General features: G+C 51.5%; 3 protein-coding genes across 3 annotated transcripts; 1 reads left to right on the top strand and 2 right to left on the bottom strand.

The window, feature by feature from the left end:
* Positions 1–1,112: 1,112 nt before the first annotated feature.
* On the bottom strand, positions 1,113–2,947 carry LOC142027141 (uncharacterized). The gene is made up of 2 exons (XM_075020826.1): positions 2,321–2,947; positions 1,113–2,193 (listed from the first exon to the last, which is right to left on the bottom strand). The coding sequence occupies exon 2, from the start codon at positions 2,106–2,108 to the stop codon at positions 1,113–1,115; it is 996 nt and encodes a 331-aa protein (XP_074876927.1). The 5' UTR covers positions 2,109–2,193; positions 2,321–2,947.
* A 3,554-nt stretch (positions 2,948–6,501) lies between these two features.
* Positions 6,502–21,896, top strand: LOC142027140 (uncharacterized). The gene is made up of 4 exons (XM_075020825.1): positions 6,502–6,651; positions 6,797–7,432; positions 7,808–8,003; positions 20,820–21,896. Exons 1-4 carry the CDS (start codon positions 6,502–6,504, stop codon positions 20,867–20,869), a joined length of 1,032 nt encoding a protein of 343 aa, XP_074876926.1. The 3' UTR covers positions 20,870–21,896.
* LOC142026550 (uncharacterized) lies at positions 16,698–18,274 on the bottom strand. Its single transcript, XM_075019673.1, has 2 exons — positions 17,906–18,274; positions 16,698–17,778 (listed from the first exon to the last, which is right to left on the bottom strand). Exon 2 carries the CDS (start codon positions 17,691–17,693, stop codon positions 16,698–16,700), a length of 996 nt encoding a protein of 331 aa, XP_074875774.1. The 5' UTR covers positions 17,694–17,778; positions 17,906–18,274.
* Positions 21,897–25,635: the final 3,739 nt, after the last annotated feature.

Here is a 25,635-nt window from a genome sequence, read left to right as displayed (position 1 = left end):
TAACTTGGAGACCCCTAAAAAAGAAAAAAAATCGCCCAGCCCCCTGAATGGAAGTGCACTCTGATATTCAGTTGCTCTACTGACGATGACAGGGTTCGACGATTGGGTCCTGTAGCTAAAGCTCTGTGACAGGGATGCCTGTGTAAGAGTCAGTCTGCTAGCATAAATGACACTTGGCCAGGTGTTGGGATCCAAACTAACCCTCTTGATTGTGAAGAAAGGAGTAATACCATCAGTGGGACATGCAGGATGCGATAAGTATAGCGATGGAACACGGGCCGCTCATTTACCACTTGTGAAAGAAAAATAGCAACACGCGTTAGGTACGTTGCTTCTGATATCCCTTGCCAGCCCCATTGCCCACTAATCCGCGGGCATGGGCACACATATTCCTGAATAGAGCAGCAGGTCTGCTGCTACGTAAATAGTAAATCAGGCAAGGAACGCGTGTGCCTGCTTGCCAGGCAGATTGAGCGATACAGGAACAGCAAAGGCAGGCAAAGCCGAGGTACTCGGTGCCGCCTTCATCTTGGTCTTCCCTGACACTCTTGCCAGGCATTTTAGCCTAGAGGCCGGGGCTCCAGGAGCAGAGGAATTCCAGTAGCAAGAGGACGTTCAGCTCGGGGGTCTGCTGAGAAATCTTGTCCCATACACGTCAATCGACCCTGGTGGGATTTGTCTGAGGGTGTTGAGAGGGCTGGCTGGTGTCGCTGTGAGGCCGCTCTCTGTCGTCTCTGAAAGGTTGTGGAGCTTGGGGGAGGCACCAAAGACTAGAGAGCGCCAAATGTTGCACCCCATCTTTAAAAACAGGCGAGAGGATGGTGTGAGGAGCTCCAGGACAGTCCTCCTCGCTTCTGCCCCTGGGGAAAGTATGGAGCGAGTCCTCTCGGTAGCTATTTGTGGCCACGTGAGAAAGCAACACAGGCGGGGATAGCAACGCCAACGACATTGTTAGAAAGAGCAAGACTACTTCTGTACTTTTCATACGTTTATTGTACAATTTGATCATTAGCGCTAGGCTACTAATGACCGTCTCCGGGTCCCTTTGGGAGGCTGGTGGGTGCCCCAGCCGCTGGCCCGTCGCTGGTTTCGCCAGCTCCTGGGGCACCCTCCTACTGTGGCCGGTGGGGTGGCCTCTTGTTCGGAGGTGAGGAGGCCCGAGGGCTGCCAGCCCTCCTCTTTGGGGCTCTCCGGGGTCCCCCAGGGGAGAGTTCGCTGCCCTGGCTGGGAGCGGAGGGCCCGGGCACAGCCTCCTCGGCGTCCTCCTGTGGCTCGTCGTGCTCCCTGTGGGTGGGAACAGGGGCAGAGGGAGGGCTGCCAGGACCCCCACGAAGGGCAGCCGATGATGAGGTGCTGGGGAGCTCTTCTGCCTCGGCTGTGCCACGGCTGCTGGAGGGGGCTGGGCTGGGGGCAGGAGACCCCCTTTGGGAGGCAGCGGGGCCGGGGGCAGCCGCAGGGCTGCCCTCCCGCTCCTCAGCAGCACGGGCGTCCTCCAGGCCCACCCGGTGTCGTGCCTCCCCGCCGCACCGCTCCACGATGGTGTCGATCAGCTGGCGCACAAAGGTCCTCGCGTACTCGCCCAGGGCACCCTGCAGCAGCTGGAACAGGGTTTCCTCATCCAGGCCGAAGAGGTGCAGGCTGGACAGGACGAGCCTCCGCGCTGCAGCTGTTTCCCAGCGGTCACCCTCGAAGAAGAGCCACAGCTCCTGTCGCAGCCAGAGCATCACAGGCCGGAGCAGAGCTGGGTCCTCTTGGAAGAGGGATGCCCAGACGTGGGGATGGAGGCTGCCCACAGGAGCCATGGGCAGCGGCTGTGCAGCTGATGGCTGGTTGTGGGCGGCTGGATGGCCAGGAGCACCTCCTGCCAGGTGGACGGCAACTGATGGCACTGGAGGTGGTGCGACAACGTGCTCCTTGAAGTTGTCGTCCGCCTGCACCGAGTGCAAGATGGAGGTGACGTTCCTCTTGCAGAGGGGGCACTCGGGCTTGCTCTCAGCCCACCGCAGGATGCATGCGTAGCAGAATTGGTGGAGGCACGGCATCACGTAGCTGGCCTCCTCCCAGCTGTCCAGGCAGATGGGACAGCGGTTGTCCAGCTCCGCGGCCATGGTCCCCACGTGCTGCGGTGGGCTGCGGGGAGCTGGGGACGTTGAGCTGCTCCCTGTCACCGGCGCTGCAGCAGCGGGTGTCACGCTAGAGAAGGAAGAGAGGCCAGGGTCATTGGCTGGCCCGCGGAGGGGTGGAAGAAGTGCCCCGGTCCCTCAAGAAGGAAACCCTCCCAGCTCCCCACTCCAGGCTGAGGTTTCCCCTCCCAGCTCACCTCTGCTGCTGCGAGCGTTCCTCCTGGGTGCCCCGGCTGCCTGAACCTGGCAGGGCCGGGGAAAATCCTTGGACGGCTCTGAGGTTGGGCACGGAGAGCTGCAAAAAACAACTGCCTGAGCCCAACACCAGCACTCGCTCAACGAAAGCCTCGCTCGACACTCCAGGCCTCGCGAACCCGCTCAGCTGGAGTGTGGGCACGAGCCGGCTGGCTGAGGCTCGGGGCCCGAATTCAAGCAGGGAGGGACGCGTGGTAACAATCCATCGCTCGGGGACATCACAGTCCACTCCTCAGTGACCTCAGAACCCATCACTCGGGGGCACCGCCGTCCATCGCTGGGGGATGTCACGACAGGCCATCCTCACCCACAGGTGCTCGCCCCACGCCTGGGGTTACCAAACGCCACTGCCCATTCCATCCCCCCATCTCTTGTCCTGTGCTCGGCGTCGGTGTTGCACACCAGTCCCGGAGGCCTCAGCCATGTCTTCCCTGTAGGAGAAGTCAGAGAGGCTGTGGGATCTCCGTCCTTGGAGGTTTTCAAAGTCTGGCTGGATAAAGCTCTGAGCACCGGGGTTTGAATTCATTCCTGGCCCCACTCCACGTAGGAGTTTCAACTAGAAGCTACCCATGTCCCTGCAAACTGCAATGCTTCTGTGGTCTCTGTGGCCTAGGAATTAGTAATGTTTTACATTTGGCTTTACGTGGGCAGAGTAGCTACATGTACAAGTGAATTCCTGATGAATCCAGAGGGCTCACACTCTCAGCTGCCAGGTTACACACGTGCTAGGAAAGCCACGTACTGCGGCAGCTCCATTAGTCCACCGCAGGATTCCACGCCTGGAATTATCCCACCACATATTATCCTGTTGCTCAACATTTTTCTTGCTTAGCTTCTTCCTCTTTTTTCTCTTTATGATAACAGTTTTTCTCAGGTCTCAAGGCTGTACTTCTATGGCCCGGAGCTGACTACTGCAGAATTCTTTATAGCCTCGGGGATGCTCTTTTAGCCCACACCCAGGTTTTCAAGGCCTTTTCTAGGACCTGATACTCGAACCACACATCGTAACATGAGACACCCTTACAAAGCTTCTTTTCACAAAGTAAGTTCTCCCAACAAGCCCAGTAGAGCCTGGTCCTCTAGCCTCACAAAGTTAGCGTAAGGACTGTGGTCTGTTACCAACAGCAGCAAAACTGCTTTTCCTGGGCCACCGGCAGCTGCGAGAATCAGGTCCTTTGCACATTTGCTGTAAACAAGCAGGCTTCCATCAGACCTGTTTACTGTCTCGGCAGTCGGATGCTCCTTCCATTAAATGTAACATCACTGACAGAGACCTAGGAGTTCACAGGCTCCAAGTGCTCGCTGCTGTGGGCTCCACAGCATACATACGCACTCTGATGAACTACCAGCAAGGCCCGAGGCTTTGGATAACTCTTTCAGTCGGAAAGGGGGCAGCACTGCCTCACGTCCCTATCTGTGTGCCGTTTAAACGTGCGCATCTTTCCGACTTCCAGAAGCACTGGGGTTACGTAAGGAAACCTGGCTGCAGGGAAAGGTGTACCGGAGGCACAAATACTTCCCCGTTACCTTCCCTACCACATTTTGGTTTCACTGTGTTTTCCTCCCCCTCTGCAAGGGCCAGCTGTAATTAAGGGCTTCGCCTAGCAACTTGTAAGACATGAAAATGTACACCTCCGTGTGGGAGACAGCAGTTCGTGGGGCATCCCGGACAATGGAAAAGAGCTGAGCAGGACAAAGCCACAGTGGCATGAAGTTGGAGCAGCTGCACCAGGGAGATCAAGTTACTTGGAAAGGAAAATCCAGGAGTTCTGAAAAACCAAAAAGTCATTGCCGTATGCATTTGCCATCAAAACCTCTTTCTAACTTTTGGGCTTCGTTTCACATCCCCTTCCAATCAATGGAAGTTACTCTATTTGCATAAGAGAGGTTTGTGCACTCACTGAGTCAGCACACAAACGGTTGTAAATGAAGCCAGGAAGTGTGATACTCCAGCCTGAACACAGGGCAATTACCCAAAATACTTCGGACACAAAATGAAAAAAATCCAAGCACTGGCTGCCGAGGAGAAGCACTCTGAAACTAAAAGACGAGAGTGCTCTGGGAAAAATTCTGTGCTCCCTCAATTCTGCAGCTGATGGGAAGCAGCCTGAAGAACGACCTGGCGAGTCAAGCTCTGCCATAAGCTATTTTATGGAACTGAAGGGGCTGCGCTGGAGGAAACACCGAGAACTTGTCTATTTAATTTAGGCCCCATACAGTGAGTCGTCCTAAGTTCCTGTACCACTCAGCAGGGGAAAAAAACCCAAATCACAGCTTTCTCTTTTCTCGTTTTGTTTGCTCAAAGTTCAAATAAACGGTCAGGAAAATCTTCCTCCTTAGCAGTTCACGGCCTTTGGAGTCGATTCCCAGTTCTGCTGAGGCTTTTACAAGGCCTCGCAGCAGAGCTGAGCAGCCACCACGTAAATGAACCCTCGCCCCACGGCAAACCGGGCAGAACTGTTTCCTACTATAACCGGCAACCACAAAAATCAGAATGGGTAGTTTACATTTAACGTATTCTGAGCAGAAAAGAGTACTGAAACTGACACAAACCCTCAGCATGAGGTACTTTCCTTTTCGTGTAAAGCTCAGCACTTGCGTAAGCTGGACTGCTGAATGAAAAGTTAAAAAAAACTCCCTTCTATCTGCAAAGTACAGAATTAGATCCGGTGTCAGGCAATAGCGAAAGTGAACGAGCAGCATATTTTAAGTTGTAACCACCCATGCAAAAAATAGCCAGCGATATTTTATCTCACGCCTCTTTTTTTTTTTTTTTTTTAAATGGCTCTCCATGCAATGCAAGCAAGTTATTGCGTGCTGCCAAGAATGCTGGATTCCTACTAGCAACAGTCAGCAGTTTCTTTTTGGTTGCGAAAGCCCTAAGAGGCTTCGGCTGTCCAGCAGCTGCGTGTCAGAGCCTGAGGTGGATGATGACAGAAGCAGCACCACCAGCTGTGTGCGCAAGACATACGCATCCATACGCTCCTGCAGGGAGAGGTGTCTCCTGCTTTCCCTTTGCATTGCAAACGCAGCCTGCTGGCCCCAGCTCTGCTGCGGTGCTGGTAAGAAATTGTTATGAAGCCAAGCTTACTGTAATAATGAGCTAAGGGGTGAGGTGTTTTTGGTTACAAGTGTTAGGTTGACAACGTGGCAGAGTAGAATTTCTCAAGGCATTACACGATACTGAGAAACGTGGGGTTTAATTGCATGACGGTATTAAGTTAGCCTAACATCAGCGTCCTCTTTTGCAGAAAGACAGCCTTGCTTACAAAGAAAACGCCCTGGGAGATCCCACACCTACTGGTGGAAGAGCGTTATAAGGAGCCGGGGTGGGGGTCCCTCTTACCAGCGTAGTGGTCTCAACTTTAAGGGTTATTTGTAGCAGGGGTCTCTCTCTCTCTCTGCATTCCCTGGGGAGTACCAGGGGAGACGGAGGTTAATAACTCGTCAAAGGTAAGCACTAACTATTGAAGCCGGCCCTGGCGGAACTGAGGTCCTACGCTGTCCCATCCACTGCACCGGTTTCTGTGATGAGCAAGTAACCTCCTGGGCTCCCTATTCGTACGCGTGGGATGAGAGTGAGGTGGGAAGGATAACGCAGAGAAGACGGTACAGACTTCCGGAAAGGCAGGCAAACAACTCACAAACACTGCTTACAAAGCTTGGGACGACTACGGCAGGGAACTACACTAAGTTCTAGAACTTAGTCTAAAGTCTAAACTTTTGCAGTACACGCATCGTAAGGCTTGTCAGGATTCCGAGAAGACCTTCGGTCTTCGAGAAGCTTGTCCTAGGTGTAGCAATACGTTGCTCTCAGCCTCTCGGAGGAAAGCCTCTCCCCATGCCGAACTGGAGATTCGCTGTGGTGACAGGCGAGCTTCTTTCCTGCCGCGTCGGCCGAGGTATCTGCGCACCGCTCAGCGCCGCTGAGGCACTGCGTGAACGCTGAACGGGCCCGCTGCCTTACAGCGGTGCGGTGGGGCGAGACTGGGAAGGCAGCGTTGTTATTACCCGCTGTGCACACGCAGGCCGACGGAGCAACCCGTGCCCTTCGGCCTGCTGAGGCAAGGAGCTGGCCGGCTCAGCGGCACAGCCGCCTCGCAGTACGCGTGCCAGCGAGGAGATGCCGAGCAACCCCAGCTGCCAGCCACCGCAGAGCCGTCGGAGGGACGGACGGACGGCGGGCGGGCCGGCCGGCCTCAACGACCCTCCGCCACCCACAGCCACCCTGCAGAGGGCTGCAGCCTTCGGGCCCCCCTGCCCCTACCAACGCGTGCGTGCGTGCGTGCGTGCGCGCGGGGCGCGCGAGGCGCGCACGCACGCACGCACGCACGTACGAGTAACCTGCAACCCCCACGGTGAGCGGTGTGCACACGCGCGCGACCGCCTCGTCTCCCCGCCCCCTCGGACCCTCGCAGGCACGCCCCCGCCCGCGCCTCCTCGGGCGCCCCCCGCGCCTGCGCAGTGCGCCCGGCGCCCGCTGCGCGGCTCAGCCGCGCCGGCGCATTGCGGGCGCCTCAGGTGGCGCCAGGCGGCCGGGGCGGCGCGAGGCGGCGGCAGGCGGGCCCGCCCGTGGGCGCCACCCCGTCGGGGGCACCGCGCATGCGCGCCCGCTCCTCTCCCCGCTCCCCTCGCCGGCTCTCGGCGGGCGAGGAGCGGCGAGCGGCCAGCCCGCGCAGGCGCACGCCGCCTGCCCCGCTCCCTCCCGCCGAGCGGCGGCGCGCAGCCGCCGCCGCCCCCCCGCCCCGTGCCGTCGCTCTTCCCTCCCCCCGCCGTCGCCTGAGGCGTGGGGGCTGAGCGCCGCCCGCACTCCGCCTCGCGCCGCGAGTGTGACTGGCGCCCCGCGGCAGAGGCCGAGCCGTTGCTCCGCGCTCGCTCTCCTCCTCTTTTTCCTCCCGCTCCTCCTCTCCGCCTGTCCCGCTGCGCTGCGGCGGACGCGGGGAGAGGACCGCGACGGGCGGCCTCCAGCCGCCGCCGCCGCCGCCGCCATGCAGATCACGCTGAAAACGCTGCAGCAGCAGACCTTCCGGATCGACATCGACCCCGAGGAGACGGTGCGGGCCCGCGCGGGGGCGGGAGGCGGTGGGAGGGCCGCGCTCCGTCCCCTCCCGGGCTCGGGCCGCGCTCCCCCTTCCCGGAGGAGAGGAGAGCGCGGCCCGGGCCGCGGCCGTGGGGAGAGGTGGGGGGGGGCTTTCCCCGGGGCGGGGGGCGAGTGGGGAGCGGGGGAGGACGGAGCCCTCTGCGGGGGGAGGGGTCGGTGGAAGCGGGCGCGGTGACGGCCCGGGAGGAGTTTGGGGGTGCGGGGGGAGGGTGAGCTCCAGCGTGGGGGAGAGGAGCGGGGCGCTTCGGCGGGGGGCGGGGGTGATGCGGGCCCCTTTCCGGGAAGCGAGCGGGCCGTCGTGGGGTGACCCCTTTTCCTCGGGGTGCAGAGGGGTCTGCAGAGCAGCGTGACTTTCCTAGCTGGAGGGAAAGGGGCTGTTGTGGCCAGTCGCCCAGCGGATGGACTTTCCTCGGGAAGTGGAGGGGAGAACGGCTCACGTTGTACGCCGGCGGAGAGGAGCGAGAGCGACTACAGGAAGCGAAAGTTTTCCCTTTCGGGAATAGACGTGCCCACCACGCCCGTGGGTTAGTGGGTAATGGGGCAAAGTAGTAAGCTCTGCTGTTTCCTACCGGGAGTACGGGGGGTGGGTAGTGACCTCTTGCTGGGGGGAGGGTGGGTAGTGCAGCAGAAGGAAAATGTGGTGCTTGCTCTCCGCGGATTCCCGCCTGGAGAGGAAATGTCAGGAGAGTTGTAGGGCTCTTCTCTGCAGAGGCGCGTACTGGAGAGGAGCTCGTGAGCGCTTCCTCTTAAATGCATCCCTGTGCGCTTAGGCAAGCGTGTGCTGTGTTTGATTGAAGGTGGGGGATTGCGGGGAGGCTCGATTGTTTTGCCTACAGCGTGAGCTGCGGGGATGCGTCTGCGCTTAGGAGGTGGGGGAGCGCGTGTGAGATTCCGCTAACCACCGTAGTAGGGCGAACGTTGGTGTGTCTCCTGCAGAGCGGGCGTTGGCGAGGTTTGTAACAGAGTTAGTCTCCCTCACTGGCGGGTGGCAGGGACTCTCCCCTTCTAAGACTGGGAGGGGGGAGAGGACGCGTTGTGGTTGCAGGCGAGTGTTTTCTGTCAGCAGGTGGGAGTGCTGAAAAATCCTCGGGGAAAGAGAGCGTTCTGAGATGCGAGGAAGGGCCCCGAGTGAGTCTGCAGGGTTGGAAGTTGCCTTGTCACTTGCCTGAGCACGGACGGTTGCCTCTGACGGCCGAGGCCAGACATCCTTGCGGCCGCCTCTTGAAAGATTTGGGAAGGTTGGTGTATGAAGGTGTGTCTGCGGCAGCCTTTCGGGTGGCATCTGGGCAGTGACGCTCTGGAACGTTGTATCGGCTCTTAGAAAGTGTGTTCCTTTACCCTCTCCCACTTCCACCCTAAGAAAAGTGAGGGGCGGCGGTTGGAGTGGGACTAAGGGTTCGTTTCGTTGAGCAGCGCGGCAGAGGGAGATGGCAAACGTCTGGCTGAAGCACATGCTAGAAACCCTCAAGGATTTAAAACGTCAGTCTTTACCCGTTACTGAGAAGAGCTCTCTTTTCATCTCTTCTCCTGTGCTCTGTGTTCAGGAAGGTCAGGACCTTCCCAGGGGAAGTAAAACCAAGGAGAGGACCGAAGGAATGGTGCCAGTCGAAACCCCTCACCAGCTTATGAGAGGGCAAAATGCATTAGCTAGGGGTTGGGTTATGGGAAGGGAGACTGCACCCTCTGTTTCTAACTGCAGTTGCTACAGTAGCTCAGCAGCTGAAACAAGAATGCTTCTCATGAGCCTAGGACTTCAGGTTTTGGCTAGGAATGGGTGGAAAGGTAGAGGAAGCGTGGCTAGGATTTGAGGAGAGCTTTGTTTTAAAGTGAGCAGGGTGAAGCCTTGATCTTGTTAGCTGCAGAGGTGAAAAAAGTGTTAGCGTCTCCTTGCTCTACTTCTTAGAAAATTGCAAAGAAATTCTGGTTGAAAGTTTGTGAATTGTAGAACTTGGTGAAGAGAAGAATACTCCTGAGCCTTCAGCTAGAACCCAAAGCGGTTAAAACTGGAAAAATGCTTTGAAAGGGAATCTGTTAAGCAAGTGTTTCCCAAGTATGTGTTTGAACGCTCTCCGTCTGAATTTTAGAAATACCCATTGTGTCAGAGTGCACTGGTTTCTTAGGTGAATTTTCCAAGGCCTTGAAACAAATGCGTTTGTTTTGGGGAGCTCAGGAAACATTACTCTTAGTCTTTGAACTGTATGCGCGTGTTTCTCTGCTAGAGGTGCGCTTGTTTACTTGGAGCTGTGCCCTGTGCTGCGACAAGGCCAAAAATCGCCTAGTGGTGATAGGCCCAGGAAACTCGTGGCTCTAAAATTGGTTTCTGGCTCTAGCAATTTCTCCCCTTCTTCTCAATACCAAGTTAACCTGAAGAGACTTGATGTTACAGCGCAAGGTAGTATTCTAGCAACAGTTTACGCTTGTAGTCGAAAGCTGTCGTTAAAACTAGTACGGAATATGTAGACTAACCTTCCAGGGAGAATTGGAAGCAACGCATTTCATAGTAACCAGTTAGGCTTGTTGCAGCTCTGACACAAGGAAGTGTTGTTTTTTTCCTGCTTAATCAGATGGTTGAATTTTTAAAGTTCAAAACATGCTATTAACGATGTGGCTTGAGTTTTGATTTAGTTGTGTTTTAGAGTATTGGCCAACGGAGTATTTTGACTGAACAAAAACTAGGCTTGAAGCACGGCATGTTCTTATTTGTGCAAGGGCTAGGTGAAGACTGTCAAATGTTTTGACTGACCAAAAAAGCGGAGGAGACTGAGCCTCAGGCCCTCTTATCTGAGAAACGGAGAAGTTATGAAATGGAGAGGTTTTTGCAGGCAGGGCTGGTTTTGTTAGGCTTTGGCGGGAAAACCTCTGGAGGGCATGGGAATCAGCGTTGGACTCTTCGTGCTCTGCAGGAACAAGGTGGATTTACCCGTTGCAATCATTGTGGTGTTCTGAGCGGGGGAAGTTCAGTACTTGAGCATCCAGGCTTAACCAGGACAAATGAAAGCGTGCGTTTATCTACAGAAGCTGCTGCTTGTGTTTGTTGGCTGTCTGTGAGAGAGTGGGCACATTAAGCGTTGTGTTAGGAGCGAATAACGAGCTCTGTCTGATGCAGACCTGCGTAGCCCGCACCTCTTGTCTGAGGTGAGGGCGATGGCATGGTAGGCTTCTAAAACTTGTGCTTCCGTTGTAGTTATCACTGTGGAGACATGAAGCAGGCTTTTAAAAACCCTCGACAGACATTCTTGACTTTCTTTGAAAGTGAAATACCAGTTGAAAGTAAGTCTGTCCTGTTTCTTCCTGAGCTTCCCTGTGCTGTTAACCTGGAAAGCCAGTTGTTGAAATGCAGAGAAGTGCAAGGAATCTTCAGGATGTCAGTAGTCTTTTGGCCGCGGTCTCTGTGTCACATGGTACGGGCTTTCACATTTCACTGTTCCGCCACAGTGTTTGAACACCCAGGATATGCCTGCTTGTTTAACACCGTGTCAGCAGGGCACCGAGTTGTGGAAGTTTGGGCTTGTGTATGTTCTGGTGCATCCTTAGTACGTTTCTGCTTTATTGTTGAAGGTGCGTATGGGGATTTTTGGATGCTCGTGTTATGCCCCTTTGGTGCTGGCAGCTCCTGGTTTTTAAGTCTAGAAATTGAGGCTAGATGCTAACAGAAGCTATGTTACCTGCGTGCGGAGTGTGCTGCAGCAAAACTGAAGCAGGATGCAAAGGGTATGTGATAAGGAAAAAGTGAGGTTTGGCATGCATTTCGTTTTTGCAGGTGAAAGAGGTATACTGCAGGGGAAAAGAGATAGTATGCTCATTATTTTTCAAAAGACAACGTCACAGCAAGGAATTTGTGTTTTCTGGTTTGTAGGGGGTGTAAAAAACCTTTTGGCTTTGTAACAACAACGAGGTGGTACTTTTTAGTATGTACGTGGGGGGTGCCTGCGAGGAAATGACAAGCTGCTTTAATTCTCTCCGGAGAGCGCAGTGATAAATTAGTGCAGCCTGTCGTCTGAATGAATAGAGTGTGATTTGTGAACGCCTATGAAAGCGAGCACTATTTGTGAACCCACAAAATATTATTAGTTACCTCTGTTTGTATCTATTGGGTTTGTATATATTGAGAGCTATACTAAAGCAGCTGATAAAAAAAGGAGGTGAATATTGAAAGCCTGTGTAATTTTAAAGCATCCTTTGCCTCAATTCTTGTTCTGTCTGGGGCTAGGAAAGATGTGTGGAAACAAATAATGGGTTGTTTTAAAAGGTATCAATCGTGTTTCTTGGAGCTGTCCTGGTAACCAGTGGGCTTGTGTTGGAAAACCACCTCCTGATGTAGCAGCATTAGTGAAGAATAAGGGTTAACGTGATTCAATATATAAGTGAATGAATTGTAAGTAGTAGAACATTTATCTCATAAGAAAGTGTGGGGTTTTTTTTTTGGTTTTTTTTTTTTTTGGTGATGTAAGAAGACTGTAATAGATTTAGTTTTGGTCATGGTGGCTTTGCTGAATTTGTAGTTTATTGTACTTACGTGAAGAATTAACTTTCGAAACAGTTCTGCAAGAGGCAGAGAATATTGCCGGGTGAAATGGTAAAATCTGACTTGGAGGCTTGTCACCTGTGAGGAAGTATGAACTTATTCTGACGGCCTCCTTCCTACCTGTGTTTCAGCGTAAGTTCATCCTGCAGCAGTTGCCAGTCAGAGGATTGTTTTTATACTTCCCCGAGAGTTTATAATCTTAGTGGTTGGAGGAAAAAATGCTCTCATGATCCTGTTCAAAATCCAGAAATACCCTTCTAGGTATTGAAGATACCTTTCTGTCTCAAGTCCTGATGTTTTTCTCCGATTCTTCTTTGATTTTACAGCAGGTGTCTTTCTCCTCTTGTAGAGGACTGTTACGTTGCTCTTGCATCTCCTAGGATTTAATTGGTATGTACTTGCACAGTCAGAGGAGGTGTGAATCTGGAGGGCTTGTACTTGCTGCTTGAGGTTTGACAGATGACTCTGCAGAAATGGTAGCTTCGGAGACTAGCAGAATAAGAGTGCCAGGGAGCATTTGTGTTTTTCTTCATCATTTTTATACTTTTTTTTTTTTTTTGCAGACTGCAGCATTTTCAAGTTAGGTTCTCTGATAATTGATGTTTATTTTATTAACTCTCTGGGTCTTTTTGCTAGTGCTTTTCTTTGGTGGCTAGTCTTTTTCCCTGTTTCCTGGCGAGAGTTAGAATTTTCAAGCAAGGGAAGTTGTTCTAATTCTTGGCTGAAGCAGGCTAGGCTTTCACGTACTCAGGAGCATTTTCCTTAAATTCTAGTGAGTGTTGCAATATAATTTGTAGCGTAAGTTATGACTACAGCGCTGATTTTATTCATCTTAGAATATGTTTTTGCATGTTACCCATTTTTCAAAGGCGTTGGCTCTATGACCGTAATTTTACAACTGTTTTATTTGGAATATTCTTACCCAGTTTAGCTGTCTGCAAGCAAAAGTTACCTTGGTGCTTTTAATAATTTGTCAATATCCTGTGCTGTATTTCTCAACAATCCAAACTTTCTTGGACCGCCGTTCCCAAGGTGGCCGCTAAACCGTGAAGCCAAATAGGCAGGTGGTACGCACTTATGGATGGCTCTGTGCATAATTGTCTCTGATATTTAAAGTCTGTTTTGCAGGTATGATTGGTAGGCAAAGATACCTGCCCTTGATACGGATAACAACAGGCTGGAAGGTGTTGCCTTTGGAACTTAACTGGGAGTGGAGAGTCCGTGTTAATTAAAGAATAATATGAGCAGATGACCGTGCAACTGTCTACAGTCTCAGTACTGCCCTTGAGCATACAAGGGCATGTTTACCGGCGAACTGTTTGAAAGTATTTTCATTGTATTTCTGAAACATAGGAAAATACTCTCCCAAAGGGAAATTTATAGGGCTACGTAAATTTACGGGACTGAAGGATATGGCTGCCAATGTCTTCTCCCAGCAAGGTTTGTATCTTTGGTCACTGTTCCAGACAGGATACTTGGGCGGAGCGGACTCACTGGAACAAATCACTTTTGATTTTACAGGGTGTGGTGAAGTGCAGCATGTCTTACCTAGTAGGCCCTGTAAAGGCCAGACGGGAAGCCTCAGCGGCTCTCCTCTGCAGGCTGCCCTGCAGGGAGCACCAAATGAACGTGAAAAGCAGAGGGAAGGGCTTGTGACTGCTGTAAGCGTCCTGAGTTGGAGTGTGGTCTAAAGGCTAACTGACTGTAGTTCTCCCTGTCTCTGTCATTCCCTGTGTTTTTGTATCAGAGGCATGTTAAGCTCAGAGAAAGGAACAGAACTGGGGCTGAAATCCTTATCTCCACACCCCCCGACCCCCCCAACTTGAATGTCTGAGCTTCACGCCTTGTATTTCTAACTTGGTTTTTATTTGGTTATCTGTATGAAGGCCATTAATGCATATCTAAATAAAACTTGGTTTACCCCTCCAACATAAGTTTATCAGTATGCAGTATCGGGAAAGTTGTCTTTTTTTAGGTGTCTTACTGTAATGACTTAAAACGTCTTGTCAATTTTGTTCATACTCAAACCACTATATTGCTTTTACCCGCGTAGACCAGCTTGTGGAGACTATCCTTGTTGTAAAGATTGTCTGCTTAAAGGTACTGGAGGGTTGTTTATGCTAATCATGGTGACCATGCAAGAGTCACCACTCAGAGAATGTAAACTTTGTCCCTAAAACAAGCCCTTGTGGGTTCATAGGGAGCACTCAGAGCTGTCAATAGCCACATCTTTCTGCTTTTTTTGAAAGGTGCAGACAGCTGAGCTTTTTTTTTTCCCTGTTGCTTAAAGCTCTGCTTCGTGTTGAAATCTGTGTGTTCACGTATTAGTACAAACCTGCATGTATGCAGCTCTTCTAGTCACCGTTTAGCATCAGGAAACGAGCCCTAGTGTCTCCTCTGGGCTTGGATCAAATTTGAAATGCAGGGTAGAAGTGTATAGAGGCCAACTTTGACATCAGAACTTAGTTCTGTTGCTCTCTGGGGCAATGTGTAACAGCAACTACTAGCCTGATGAACTTCACCTGGGTGTGGATGAGCTCAGTTTTGGAGAGGAGATTAGAAAGGCAGAGGTAATTGCTCAGGAGGTAAATGTCAGAGCTTAACTTGGATTTGTACCTTGCCAATTCCAGACTATTTAGCTTCCAGACCAGGCTGCTTCTGTGTTCGTATGCAAGCAAGCTTCAGCACAGTAAATGCAAATAGGAAATACAGAAGCTTATGAATGCTTTATACTGCATGTGAGGCTGTTTTTAAATATTGGAATAATTTTAAATCCTACGTTGAGTTGAGTACAAATGTGGGTTTTTTTCCAGTCACTCACTAACCTTGTAAACCCTACTGGATTCACAAGACTCTTCCTGTCCTGTGGCGGTTCTCCCTTACTGTATCTGTTATGCCTTAGGGCAGTACTCTGTTCATGCAACCGTTGAGGTGGTCTCCCAACTAAATACAAGTGTCCTGTTTAGGAAGGCGGTGTAAGAGATGACTGTAAATATAGGTTTGTAGCAGCAAAATCTGCTTCTCTTATTTGTAGAAGGAAGTAGCTGGAAGCAAATGTGTTGTCATCAGGAAGGCTACTGTAAAGCGTTTACTTAGCTCCTAAGTAGTTTGTTATCCCCTGGACATTTCAACAGGAGGCACAATATATGCCATTAATCTGTTGCTGATCATGGAGTTTGATTGAGGGTGGTAAAACCTGTTGCCCTGGTCAGTTTGTTGCTTCCTTAGCTGGTTTATTGTCGGACACAACTGCATCGTCCTCACCTGATTTTGAGCAGGGCCTGTATGGCGGTATACTGTGTGGTAAATATGTTTTCAAGGGCAGTGGGAGGGAGAACTGGGGAATATTAAGCCTAAATTCTAACCAGAAGTGTTTAGATGAGCATGTCCTCCCTCAGGGAGGAGGAGGAGGAGAGCAAATCCCTTTGGACTGAAAGCTTTCGTCCTTGTCTAAACGATGACTTTTCCCAAAGCCTGGGAGAAACCTGTTAGTCTCTTACAGGAGAGATGGAGACTGGTAGAGAGTTAGAAGGCAGATTACAAACTCCCTCTGCTCAGAGTTTCTTCTCAACAAGAGAAGCAGTTCAACTGGAAGTAGGCTGGTAGTGAAGGTCTTTCGGAGTTAGTCTTGGGATGCATCTCTTCGTAGTCCTTTTATTAATTTGGTAAAAATTTGATGATTTTGAGTAGACCTCAATAGAAACATGATGGAATGGAGGAGCACAAAGTTTAACACTTGTACTCGGCTGCCTTGATTGGGGGTCAGTCTTTCGGAAGTGGCTGTCAAATGAGCGGCAGAGGTTAATGACGAGTTGGACTGACTACAAGATGAAGCCCTGAAGCTTATGGCTCCTGGAACTTCCACTAAGAGTAGCGGTGCCGCTCTATATGTGTGTGCTGGCTGCGTGTTGCCACAGGCGATGAATTTCCAACAGAGCAGCTGGAAGAAAGAGGTGCTGGCAAGTCATATAAGAAGGAACAAGAAGGGCTTCTGCTGCTACGTAAATAGTAAATCAGGCAAGGAACGCGTGTGCCTGCTTGCCAGGCAGATTGAGCGATACAGGAACAGCAAAGGCAGGCAAAGCCGAGGTACTCGGTGCCGCCTTCATCTTGGTCTTCCCTGACACTCTTGCCAGGCATTTTAGCCTAGAGGCCGGGGCTCCAGGAGCAGAGGAATTCCAGTAGCAAGAGGACGTTCAGCTCGGGGGTCTGCTGAGAAATCTTGTCCCATACACGTCAATCGACCCTGGTGGGATTTGTCTGAGGGTGTTGAGAGGGCTGGCTGGTGTCGCTGTGAGGCCGCTCTCTGTCGTCTCTGAAAGGTCGTGGAGCTTGGGGGAGGCACCAAAGACTAGAGAGCGCCAAATGTTGCACCCCATCTTTAAAAACAGGCGAGAGGATGGTGTGAGGAGCTCCAGGACAGTCCTCCTCGCTTCTGCCCCTGGGGAAAGTATGGAGCGAGTCCTCTCGGTAGCTATTTGTGGCCACGTGAGAAAGCAACACAGGCGGGGATAGCAACGCCAACGACATTGTTAGAAAGAGCAAGACTACTTCTGTACTTTTCATACGTTTATTGTACAATTTGATCATTAGCGCTAGGCTACTAATGACCGTCTCCGGGTCCCTTTGGGAGGCTGGTGGGTGCCCCAGCCGCTGGCCCGTCGCTGGTTTCGCCAGCTCCTGGGGCACCCTCCTACTGTGGCCGGTGGGGTGGCCTCTTGTTCGGAGGTGAGGAGGCCCGAGGGCTGCCAGCCCTCCTCTTTGGGGCTCTCCGGGGTCCCCCAGGGGAGAGTTCGCTGCCCTGGCTGGGAGCGGAGGGCCCGGGCACAGCCTCCTCGGCGTCCTCCTGTGGCTCGTCGTGCTCCCTGTGGGTGGGAACAGGGGCAGAGGGAGGGCTGCCAGGACCCCCACGAAGGGCAGCCGATGATGAGGTGCTGGGGAGCTCTTCTGCCTCGGCTGTGCCACGGCTGCTGGAGGGGGCTGGGCTGGGGGCAGGAGACCCCCTTTGGGAGGCAGCGGGGCCGGGGGCAGCCGCAGGGCTGCCCTCCTGCTCCTCAGCAGCACGGGCGTCCTCCAGGCCCACCCGGCGTCGTGCCTCCCCGCCGCACCGCTCCACGATGGTGTCGATCAGCTGGCGCACAAAGGTCCTCGCGTACTCGCCCAGGGCACCCTGCAGCAGCTGGAACAGGGTTTCCTCATCCAGGCCGAAGAGGTGCAGGCTGGACAGGACGAGCCTCCGCGCTGCAGCTGTTTCCCAGCGGTCACCCTCGAAGAAGAGCCACAGCTCCTGTCGCAGCCAGAGCATCACAGGCCGGAGCAGAGCTGGGTCCTCTTGGAAGAGGGATGCCCAGACGTGGGGATGGAGGCTGCCCACAGGAGCCATGGGCAGCGGCTGTGCAGCTGATGGCTGGTTGTGGGCGGCTGGATGGCCAGGAGCACCTCCTGCCAGGTGGACGGCAACTGATGGCACTGGAGGTGGTGCGACAACGTGCTCCTTGAAGTTGTCGTCCGCCTGCACCGAGTGCAAGATGGAGGTGACGTTCCTCTTGCAGAGGGGGCACTCGGGCTTGCTCTCAGCCCACCGCAGGATGCATGCGTAGCAGAATTGGTGGAGGCACGGCATCACGTAGCTGGCCTCCTCCCAGCTGTCCAGGCAGATGGGACAGCGGTTGTCCAGCTCCGCGGCCATGGTCCCCACGTGCTGCGGTGGGCTGCGGGGAGCTGGGGACGTTGAGCTGCTCCCTGTCACCGGCGCTGCAGCAGCGGGTGTCACGCTAGAGAAGGAAGAGAGGCCAGGGTCATTGGCTGACCCGCGGAGGGGTGGAAGAATTGCCCCGGTCCCTCAAGAAGGAAACCCTCCCAGCTCCCCACTCCAGGCTGAGGTTTCCCCTCCCAGCTCACCTCTGCTGCTGCGAGCGTTCCTCCTGGGTGCCCCGGCTGCCTGAACCTGGCAGGGCCGGGGAAAATCCTTGGACGGCTCTGAGGTTGGGCACGGAGAGCTGCAAAAAACAACTGCCTGAGCCCAACACCAGCACTCGCTCAACGAAAGCCTCGCTCGACACTCCAGGCCTCGCGAACCCGCTCAGCTGGAGTGTGGGCACGAGCCGGCTGGCTGAGGCTCGGGGCCCGAATTCAAGCAGGGAGGGACGCGTGGTAACAATCCATCGCTCGGGGACATCACAGTCCACTCCTCAGTGACCTCAGAACCCATCACTCGGGGGCACCGCCGTCCATCGCTGGGGGATGTCACGACAGGCCATCCTCACCCACAGGTGCTCGCCCCACGCCTGGGGTTACCAAACGCCACTGCCCATTCCATCCCCCCATCTCTTGTCCTGTGCTCAGCGTCGGTGTTTCACACCAGTCCCGGAGGCCTCAGCCATGTCTTCCCTGTAGGAGAAGTCAGAGAGGCTGTGGGATCTCCGTCCTTGGAGGTTTTCAAAGTCTGGCTGGATAAAGCTCTGAGCACCGGGGTTTGAATTCATTCCTGGCCCCACTCCACGTAGGAGTTTCAACTAGAAGCTACCCATGTCCCTGCAAACTGCAATGCTTCTGTGGTCTCTGTGGCCTAGGAATTAGTAATGTTTTACATTTGGCTTTATGTGGGCAGAGTAGCTACACGTACAAGTGAATTCCTGATGAATCCAGAGGGCTCACACTCTCAGCTGCCAGGTTACACACGTGCTAGGAAAGCCACGTACTGCGGCAGCTCCATTAGTCCACCGCCGGTGGCCTGTATGAGTTATGAACACTGTGACAAAAGCCCCAGAGCATAGCATATTGTCCTCTTCTATCTGGCAGCCAGGATAAAAAGCAAAGTGTTGGCAAGTGCATGCTCAAAATCAAGTTGTGCATGCTCAAAATCAAGTTATGCATAAATCCGTAGCCAGGTCTCTATAGAAGGCTCTACTTTGGTGTCTAACGCCTCACATGACCCTGGAAAAGATTAGTCGGGGGGTGGGGGTGGGGCAGTACAATTGAGGCTAAATTAGTTTAAATGAGTTTTAACTGCGTTTTGATTAAATTAAAATACTTTGAGATAACCACAGTGATGACTGTAATATGATTAATGAGTCATACAAAACCAGACTGATGTAACTTATTCATAGTCGCCCCAGTTAGACCTGCAGGATTTGCTTCGTTGTTTTTCAGATAAATACTATGCTTGGAATCAGTGTTCCCGATTAGTTGCTGCCAATTTCTGATGTCCTTTCCCTAGGCGTTTTCCTAGTGCCCTCAGCAATCCGTTCTGCCACTGCTCAGTCCAGCCCTGAAGGTGGGAAGACCCTCACTGCGAGACGGTCAGCTTGCAGAAATAGCGATGGGCTTCCCTGGCTGACCGCATTATTTGCCATTCTCAGGTCTCGTGCAATAATTGGCCTTGCTTTGGAAATACGGAGACATCTGGCCTTTCCATAGCAGCTCTGCAGAACTACAGAAGGCCAATATGCAGCTTCCGGCTTCCATTTATGCTTGTTCTTGCAGCACAGGCAGGGACAAAGATGGGACAGAAGCTCAAAGCAAGCCTAGATATTGAAGTAGTTGGCAAAGAGTCTGCACTCTGAAACACTGTAAAATCCCCCTACAGCAGCAACAGCCAGCCCTTCCTGCTAACAGACCCAGCCGTTAGACAGCTGTCCTCAGAGACACACATTGGCAATTGTCAAACCCCAATCATTTTTATTCCCTTCCCTTTCAAGTGTCTAGCACTCCAACGAAACCAGTGATTCAATAACGAAACTTTTCGCAGATAGAAAGATTTGTGCGTTTCCAAATAAACTCTCTTGAAGCCTACAGAAGTCAGTACCTTCCTCTCCTCACTGACAAGCAGACTTTACGCAGACAGAGGTTTACAGAGTTTAAATCCGATGCCCAGCCAATAGCCTCTCCCGGGCATTGATGCTGACAGGCTAAGCTTCCAGAGTCACTAGCCATGACTGCGACAAGCCTGGAAGATGACCTCTGCTTTAAAATGCTTCGGGCAGCGTGCAGTATGCAGCCTGGTATTCCACTGCAAGCTCCCATCGGCCTTTCTTGGCAAACCTCTTATCCTGGAGTAGCACAGTGACACTGAGAGGACTGCAAGAGAGCCTATAAACAAACAGTCAAAAATGTATAGGAAGGGGTTAGATTCGGACTGCTGGCGCAGCGCTGGCGTGAAGCTGGACCATCAGAAGCAACACTCTAGGAATAGCTCTCAGAGGCAGCATGCCTTGCAGCCACTCCCTGAACTGAGATTCCTCTCCCCACTCCTTGTCCCTTGCTTCCTTCATAAATGGGATAAAATGAATTAACAGTGATTTCAAAGTAGGAAGTTCATGTACTTGCTCTGTTTACGGGATTTAAGTCTCTGTATGGGGTGGGGTGGGGGCGAGAAGGTCACAGGTTTTGCTACTGAAGGAGAAAACTTTTGATATGTTAAAGGAAAATGTGCAGATTAGAGTTAGCTGGGAAACCTTCTGTGGGTTTCCCCATGCCTGGTGCTGATGCTGCAGATGGGAAATACCATCTAGATATTCCTAATACAATTACTACACCCACATAATTAGTGTAATAAATACAGAAGCCTGTCAAGATGATAGCCTAATGAACTTGCCCGCGCTGTTATTTGATAGTGAATTTCCAGTGTTCTTGGCAGCTGTCTGAATGCCAATCAAGCTAAAAGCTTAACAACAAGAAAGCAGTAGCTCTCAAAATAAAAGACCCCACTTATGTGAATGCCTACTTAAAAGACATTTCGGTCCCCTTTTATCAGTAAAGGCTGGGTTTCATTTTGATCTCACACTAACTTTATGTTGGTGTGTCTGATCTACAGGTGCTTCTGTGCGGACTCCGGTGCCAAGATCCATGGTGTCCAAGTGCTGATGGAAACTTGAATGGGAATTTGCATGCTTCTGGGTGTGGTGCTGAAGACGCACACAACGATTTCCCGCTTCCAAGGGAGTACCGCTGCTTCGGAGCGGGATTTCTCCAAGTCTGAAGGCTCCAGTCCCTTTTGATGACTTTTTTCAGGCCTTGCGGCATGCAGGCATGAGAGGTCACTGATAAAGCCAACAAAAAGTAACATCCAGACCCTCTTCTGCCTGCAGCTGTCAGTGGCTGAAGTGGCTGCAAGTTACCACTGCTCCCATGGTCACTGCCTAACACCTCCTGGTCTCGTAAGCTGGTTAACCTGAGCAGCTGCTCTCTACTGTCATGACAAACAGTGTGAAGCTGCTTCAGTGTTGTCTTGCACAATAAATACAAATGACTGTGGAAGGTTGGTAGCAGTTTCATACCTCGAGTAAACCTTGGCCCCGAGGAGACGGTGCAGGCCCCCGTGGGGACAGGAGGCGGTGGGAGCGATGCACTTCAGCCACCTTAAAAAGTCCACAAAGGTTTTGTGGTACCCTTTGTATAAACAACACTTGCCTTGCTAACAACTGTGCCCCTGAAGAAGAACTAAAAGACTGACGAGAAGGGAACATGCTACCCCAGGAGGCACCGGAAGTTGAATAATTGCTAATAGGCATGAAGTCAGCAAAGGTCTTTGGTAACTGCAGGAAAGGTAAGGGCAGCAAGGGGAGCTTAGGAGCACCGACTCAGTTAGAGACCAAAAAGACTTACCCCCTCCCCACTCTCCTTGAGCCTGCGCTGTAGAATAAAAGAGCACTGTACCTATAATTCGAAGCGGGGAAAACCTTAGCCCGATAGAAACTGTGGTCGATAAGCGACTGCCAGTAATAGTTTTGGGGAAGAGCTTTGGAAACTAAACATGTAAAACTAAACTGTATGAATTGCTTACCCGTTTAGGTATGAGGTGTGCTATCTTTGTGGATTACCACCCAGCCCCCATCTTTGCGCAAACATGACTTGGAATAAAATACCTCTGCTCTGTGTGTATGTTGGCGTTTGGCACACCGGGTGAACGGCCCCACCTTTGGACAGCGGTCTTGGCAACCCAGATGGGACGGCGCTGACAGCCTTGTCTGGTTCGTCTTGCCGCACCTGGCGGGGAGAAGAGAACCGAGTGGACTCCAGCGCACACCGACCTGTTGATTGGGGACTCCATCAGCTCCTCTCCTGCGGTCGGGCAGTAAGCAACACAGTGGTGCAACGCTGTTGGAAAAGAGGTATTTTCTGAGCGATAAATAAGGGAAAAGGGAAAAGCCTTTTGGGGAGTAGCAAGCATTTGGGGGACATTTTGTCCCGTCTGGCCTCTGCGTAAGGCGCATCAGGAAAGATACAGAGCAGGAGGATAATTTTCGTTCCTACACGTTGTTTTTGTAACAAAGGGAGATGTCCCTCGTTCTGGTGTATGGAGCGCTGGATGAGAATCGGTACGGCAATGGGCAGTGCTACTCTCGGGAGACTCCCCTTTGTTCTCCCTTAGGATGCATCCTGAAAAATTGGAAAAAGTGTGGAGGGGATCCCCTAAAGAAAGATAAATTGAGAGCTTACTGTAACTGGTGGTGGCCACCATATCACTTGGAAGGGGACGAAAAGTGGCCTGCAAATGGATCTTTGAAATACAATACTGTATTGCAATTAATGTTGTTTTGTTGGAGAACTGAAAAGTGGGATGAAATACCATCTGTGGATATGTTCTTTGCATTAAGAAGTAATTGGGATATCCTTTGTATAAACATATTTGTATAAATGAATTGGGAAGAAATGCGGGCTGGTAGATGGTAAACATCAAATTGGAACACATGCATTGGATGAGGGAAAGAACAGACAGGAGGTTTCTTGTTGTATTGGTTGCAACACGGGAAAAAGCCACTTGGAAAATGTTGAGAAGTTGAGACGCAGTTGTTGGTGTCCCCCCCCAGCCCCAAAACAGCCAGAAACAGACGGTTCAAGTGATGAGGGAGATGAGATTGTGAGCCCCGTATCTAGCAGAACGAGGGGACAGAGACCTGTAGTTCTGGCTCCCCTTAGAGAGGCCGTTGGGCCTGAGGGAACACCGGTGTATGTGCACGTACCATTCCCTACTGCTGACCTGTTAAACTGGAAGCAGGCAGTCGGGTCTTGCCGAAATAACCCAGAGGGAACATATAGTACTGTTAAGCGTGTAGTGATAACTCGTCACCCTAACTGGGGAGATGCGCAGGCTCTCCTAGAATTTTTGTTTACTACCGAAGAAAGGAGAACGGTTTTGGAAAGGGCTAAAGAGGAACTGAGCTGGGGAGAGGAGGGGCTGCCTAATGCAGATCCGATCCGAGTACGTGTGGAGGATTACAGAGGGCAAAGGGAGTACCAAAAATTAATTTTACATGGGATTCAGCACGGGGTTCCAAAACATAAAAATTGATCTAAGCTGTATGAGGTACGGCAAGGGGATAAGGAATCCCCGTCATCCTCTTACGAGAGATTGTGTGAAGTGGCTCAGAAGCGGACAGATCTAGACCCAGAAGATGCTAGCAATTTGAAGTTGTCTAACATGTTGTTTATTGGTCAAGCAGCTACGGAGATCAGAAAAAAATTACAGAAGGTAGAGGGGGCGGGGCGGGTGGCATGACAATCTCACAGCTATTGTCAATTGCATATAAGTTTTGTAATAATCGAGAGGAATTAGAAGAGAAGGAGAAGCGAGGGCCAGCAAGGCTGCAAGCCTTCCAGCAGACCAGACCTGCAGGATGAACCCCTGCCTGATGCAGAAGTAGAGCTCTTCACTGATGGCAGCAGCTATATGCTGGAAGGAAAACGAGGAGCTGGCTATGCAGTGGTAACAAACGCCCAACCGTTCGAGCCTAAGGCACTGCCTAGCAACACATCCGCTCAAAAGGCTGAATTAATAGCATTGACGCGAGCTCTGGAAAGCTGACGTTTAGCCACGGAAAGAGAGGGTTTTTTTATATATATATATATATATGGATTCTAAATATGCATTTGGGGTGGTACACCGCCATGGGGCAGTTTGGAAGGGAAGGGGACGGTTAAACTCACAAGGAACTCCAATAAAATATGGGACTGCAGTTATGAGACTGCTGCCAGCGGTTCTCCTACCAGAGAAGGTTGCAATAATGCATCGTAAAGCGCACCAAAAAGGAAATAGTGGAATTATAAAAGGAAGGCAGAAGGCTGGTTGTCTGGCTCAACAGGCGGCTCTAAAGGAGCCAAAACTTGAAGGAGCTTTAACTCCAGGGCCTCATTTAGAATTACCACCACCGAAATATACTGAGAGGGAAGATCAATTAGCCAAACAAATAGACTGCTCCAAAAATGAACAAGGTTGGTGGATAACACCGGTCAAGCAACTACTGATTCCTGAAAGAATGATGGAAACTTTGCTCACGAGATTACCTCAGGAGACTCGTACAGGAGCAGACGTATTGACAATAACTGCAGAAGGAAATTTTGGGGGGCCAAAAATGCAAAGGGTAGCCCACATGGTAGTAAAGAAGTGTACCATCTGCTGTGCTCCTAATCCAAAAATTGGGAAAAAGGTTATAGGAGGAATTGTGAAACAAGGAAGAACTCCTGGGGAATACTGGCAAATAGATTTTTCAGAGCTACCTAGGTGTCACCTAACTATAAGTATTTATTGGTACTGGTAGATACCTTTTCTTGTTGGCCAGAGGCTTTCCCTTGCCACACCCACAAAGCCAGAGAGGTAATTAGAATCTTACTGAAGGAAATAATACCCCGATTCGGTATTCCAGAGGGAATCTCCTCTGACAATGGGCCTCATTTTATTGCAGAAGCAGTGCAAGGGATTTCTCAATGTTTACAGATTACGTGGGAATTACACACCCCTTGGAGGCCACAATCAAGTGGAAAGGTAGAAAGAATGAATCAAAACTCTTAAAAGACAACTTGCTAAACTCTGTTAAGAAACGCACCTTAAATGGGCAGAAATTTTACCTATAGCTCTTGTACGAATTCAAATAACTCCTGGGGTTGAAGAGAAAGTAAGTCCTTTTGAGATTGTGTATGGGATAGCAGATCCCAGGAAGCTTCTTAACGTCACGGGAGACCGAATGCATGTAAAAGGGCAGGCTGACGTTAAAGCGCATTTGCTTTCTCTTTCTCAGACTTTATCTTCACTGCACAGGTATCTAAATCGGAAGGTCTCTCTCCCGTTGGATACACCAGTTCACCCATTCCAAGCAGGGGACATTGTTTACGTACAGACCTGGAAAGATGAACCTCTAAAGGAAAGGTGGAAAGGACCTTACGCCGTGTTACTGAAAACCTATGCTGCAGTCAAAGTAGAAGGAATTGACTCCTGGATTCATTGCAGGCAAGTGAAAAGAGCACCAGAACCCGATCAAGAAAAGCGGACAGCCACACAGGCTGGGAAACTCAAACTTTGGCTAATCAGAGGCGGTTGAACTTTGAGAGAACGAAGAACCCGCTTATTATAATATCCCATTTGGTCCTAGCTCTAGGTCAGAGAATTTGGTTTTACAGCTTATCCCGTCCTTTGGGCGAATCCAGAATGTTAGCAGCGCAACCGCTTGTCTCCCTCCACCTGAGTCGGCAGACAACCCTTTAAATTGGGGAATATTAATAAATATTAATAAACAATAATATTTGTTTTGGTAGTCTTGGGATTAGGAAAGTGGCCCCCCACGTTTCAAAACCTTACGCACAATAATCCACACGCTGTCGATAATTGGCGCATCGAGACCTGTCCAGGAGACGTT

The sequence above is a fragment of the Buteo buteo genome, chromosome Z (assembly GCF_964188355.1).
Source record: "Buteo buteo chromosome Z, bButBut1.hap1.1, whole genome shotgun sequence".
Classification (NCBI taxonomy): Eukaryota; Metazoa; Chordata; class Aves; order Accipitriformes; family Accipitridae; genus Buteo; species Buteo buteo.
The sequence above is the reverse complement of the archived record's forward strand: the minus strand, read 5'-3'. Positions and strand labels throughout refer to the sequence as shown.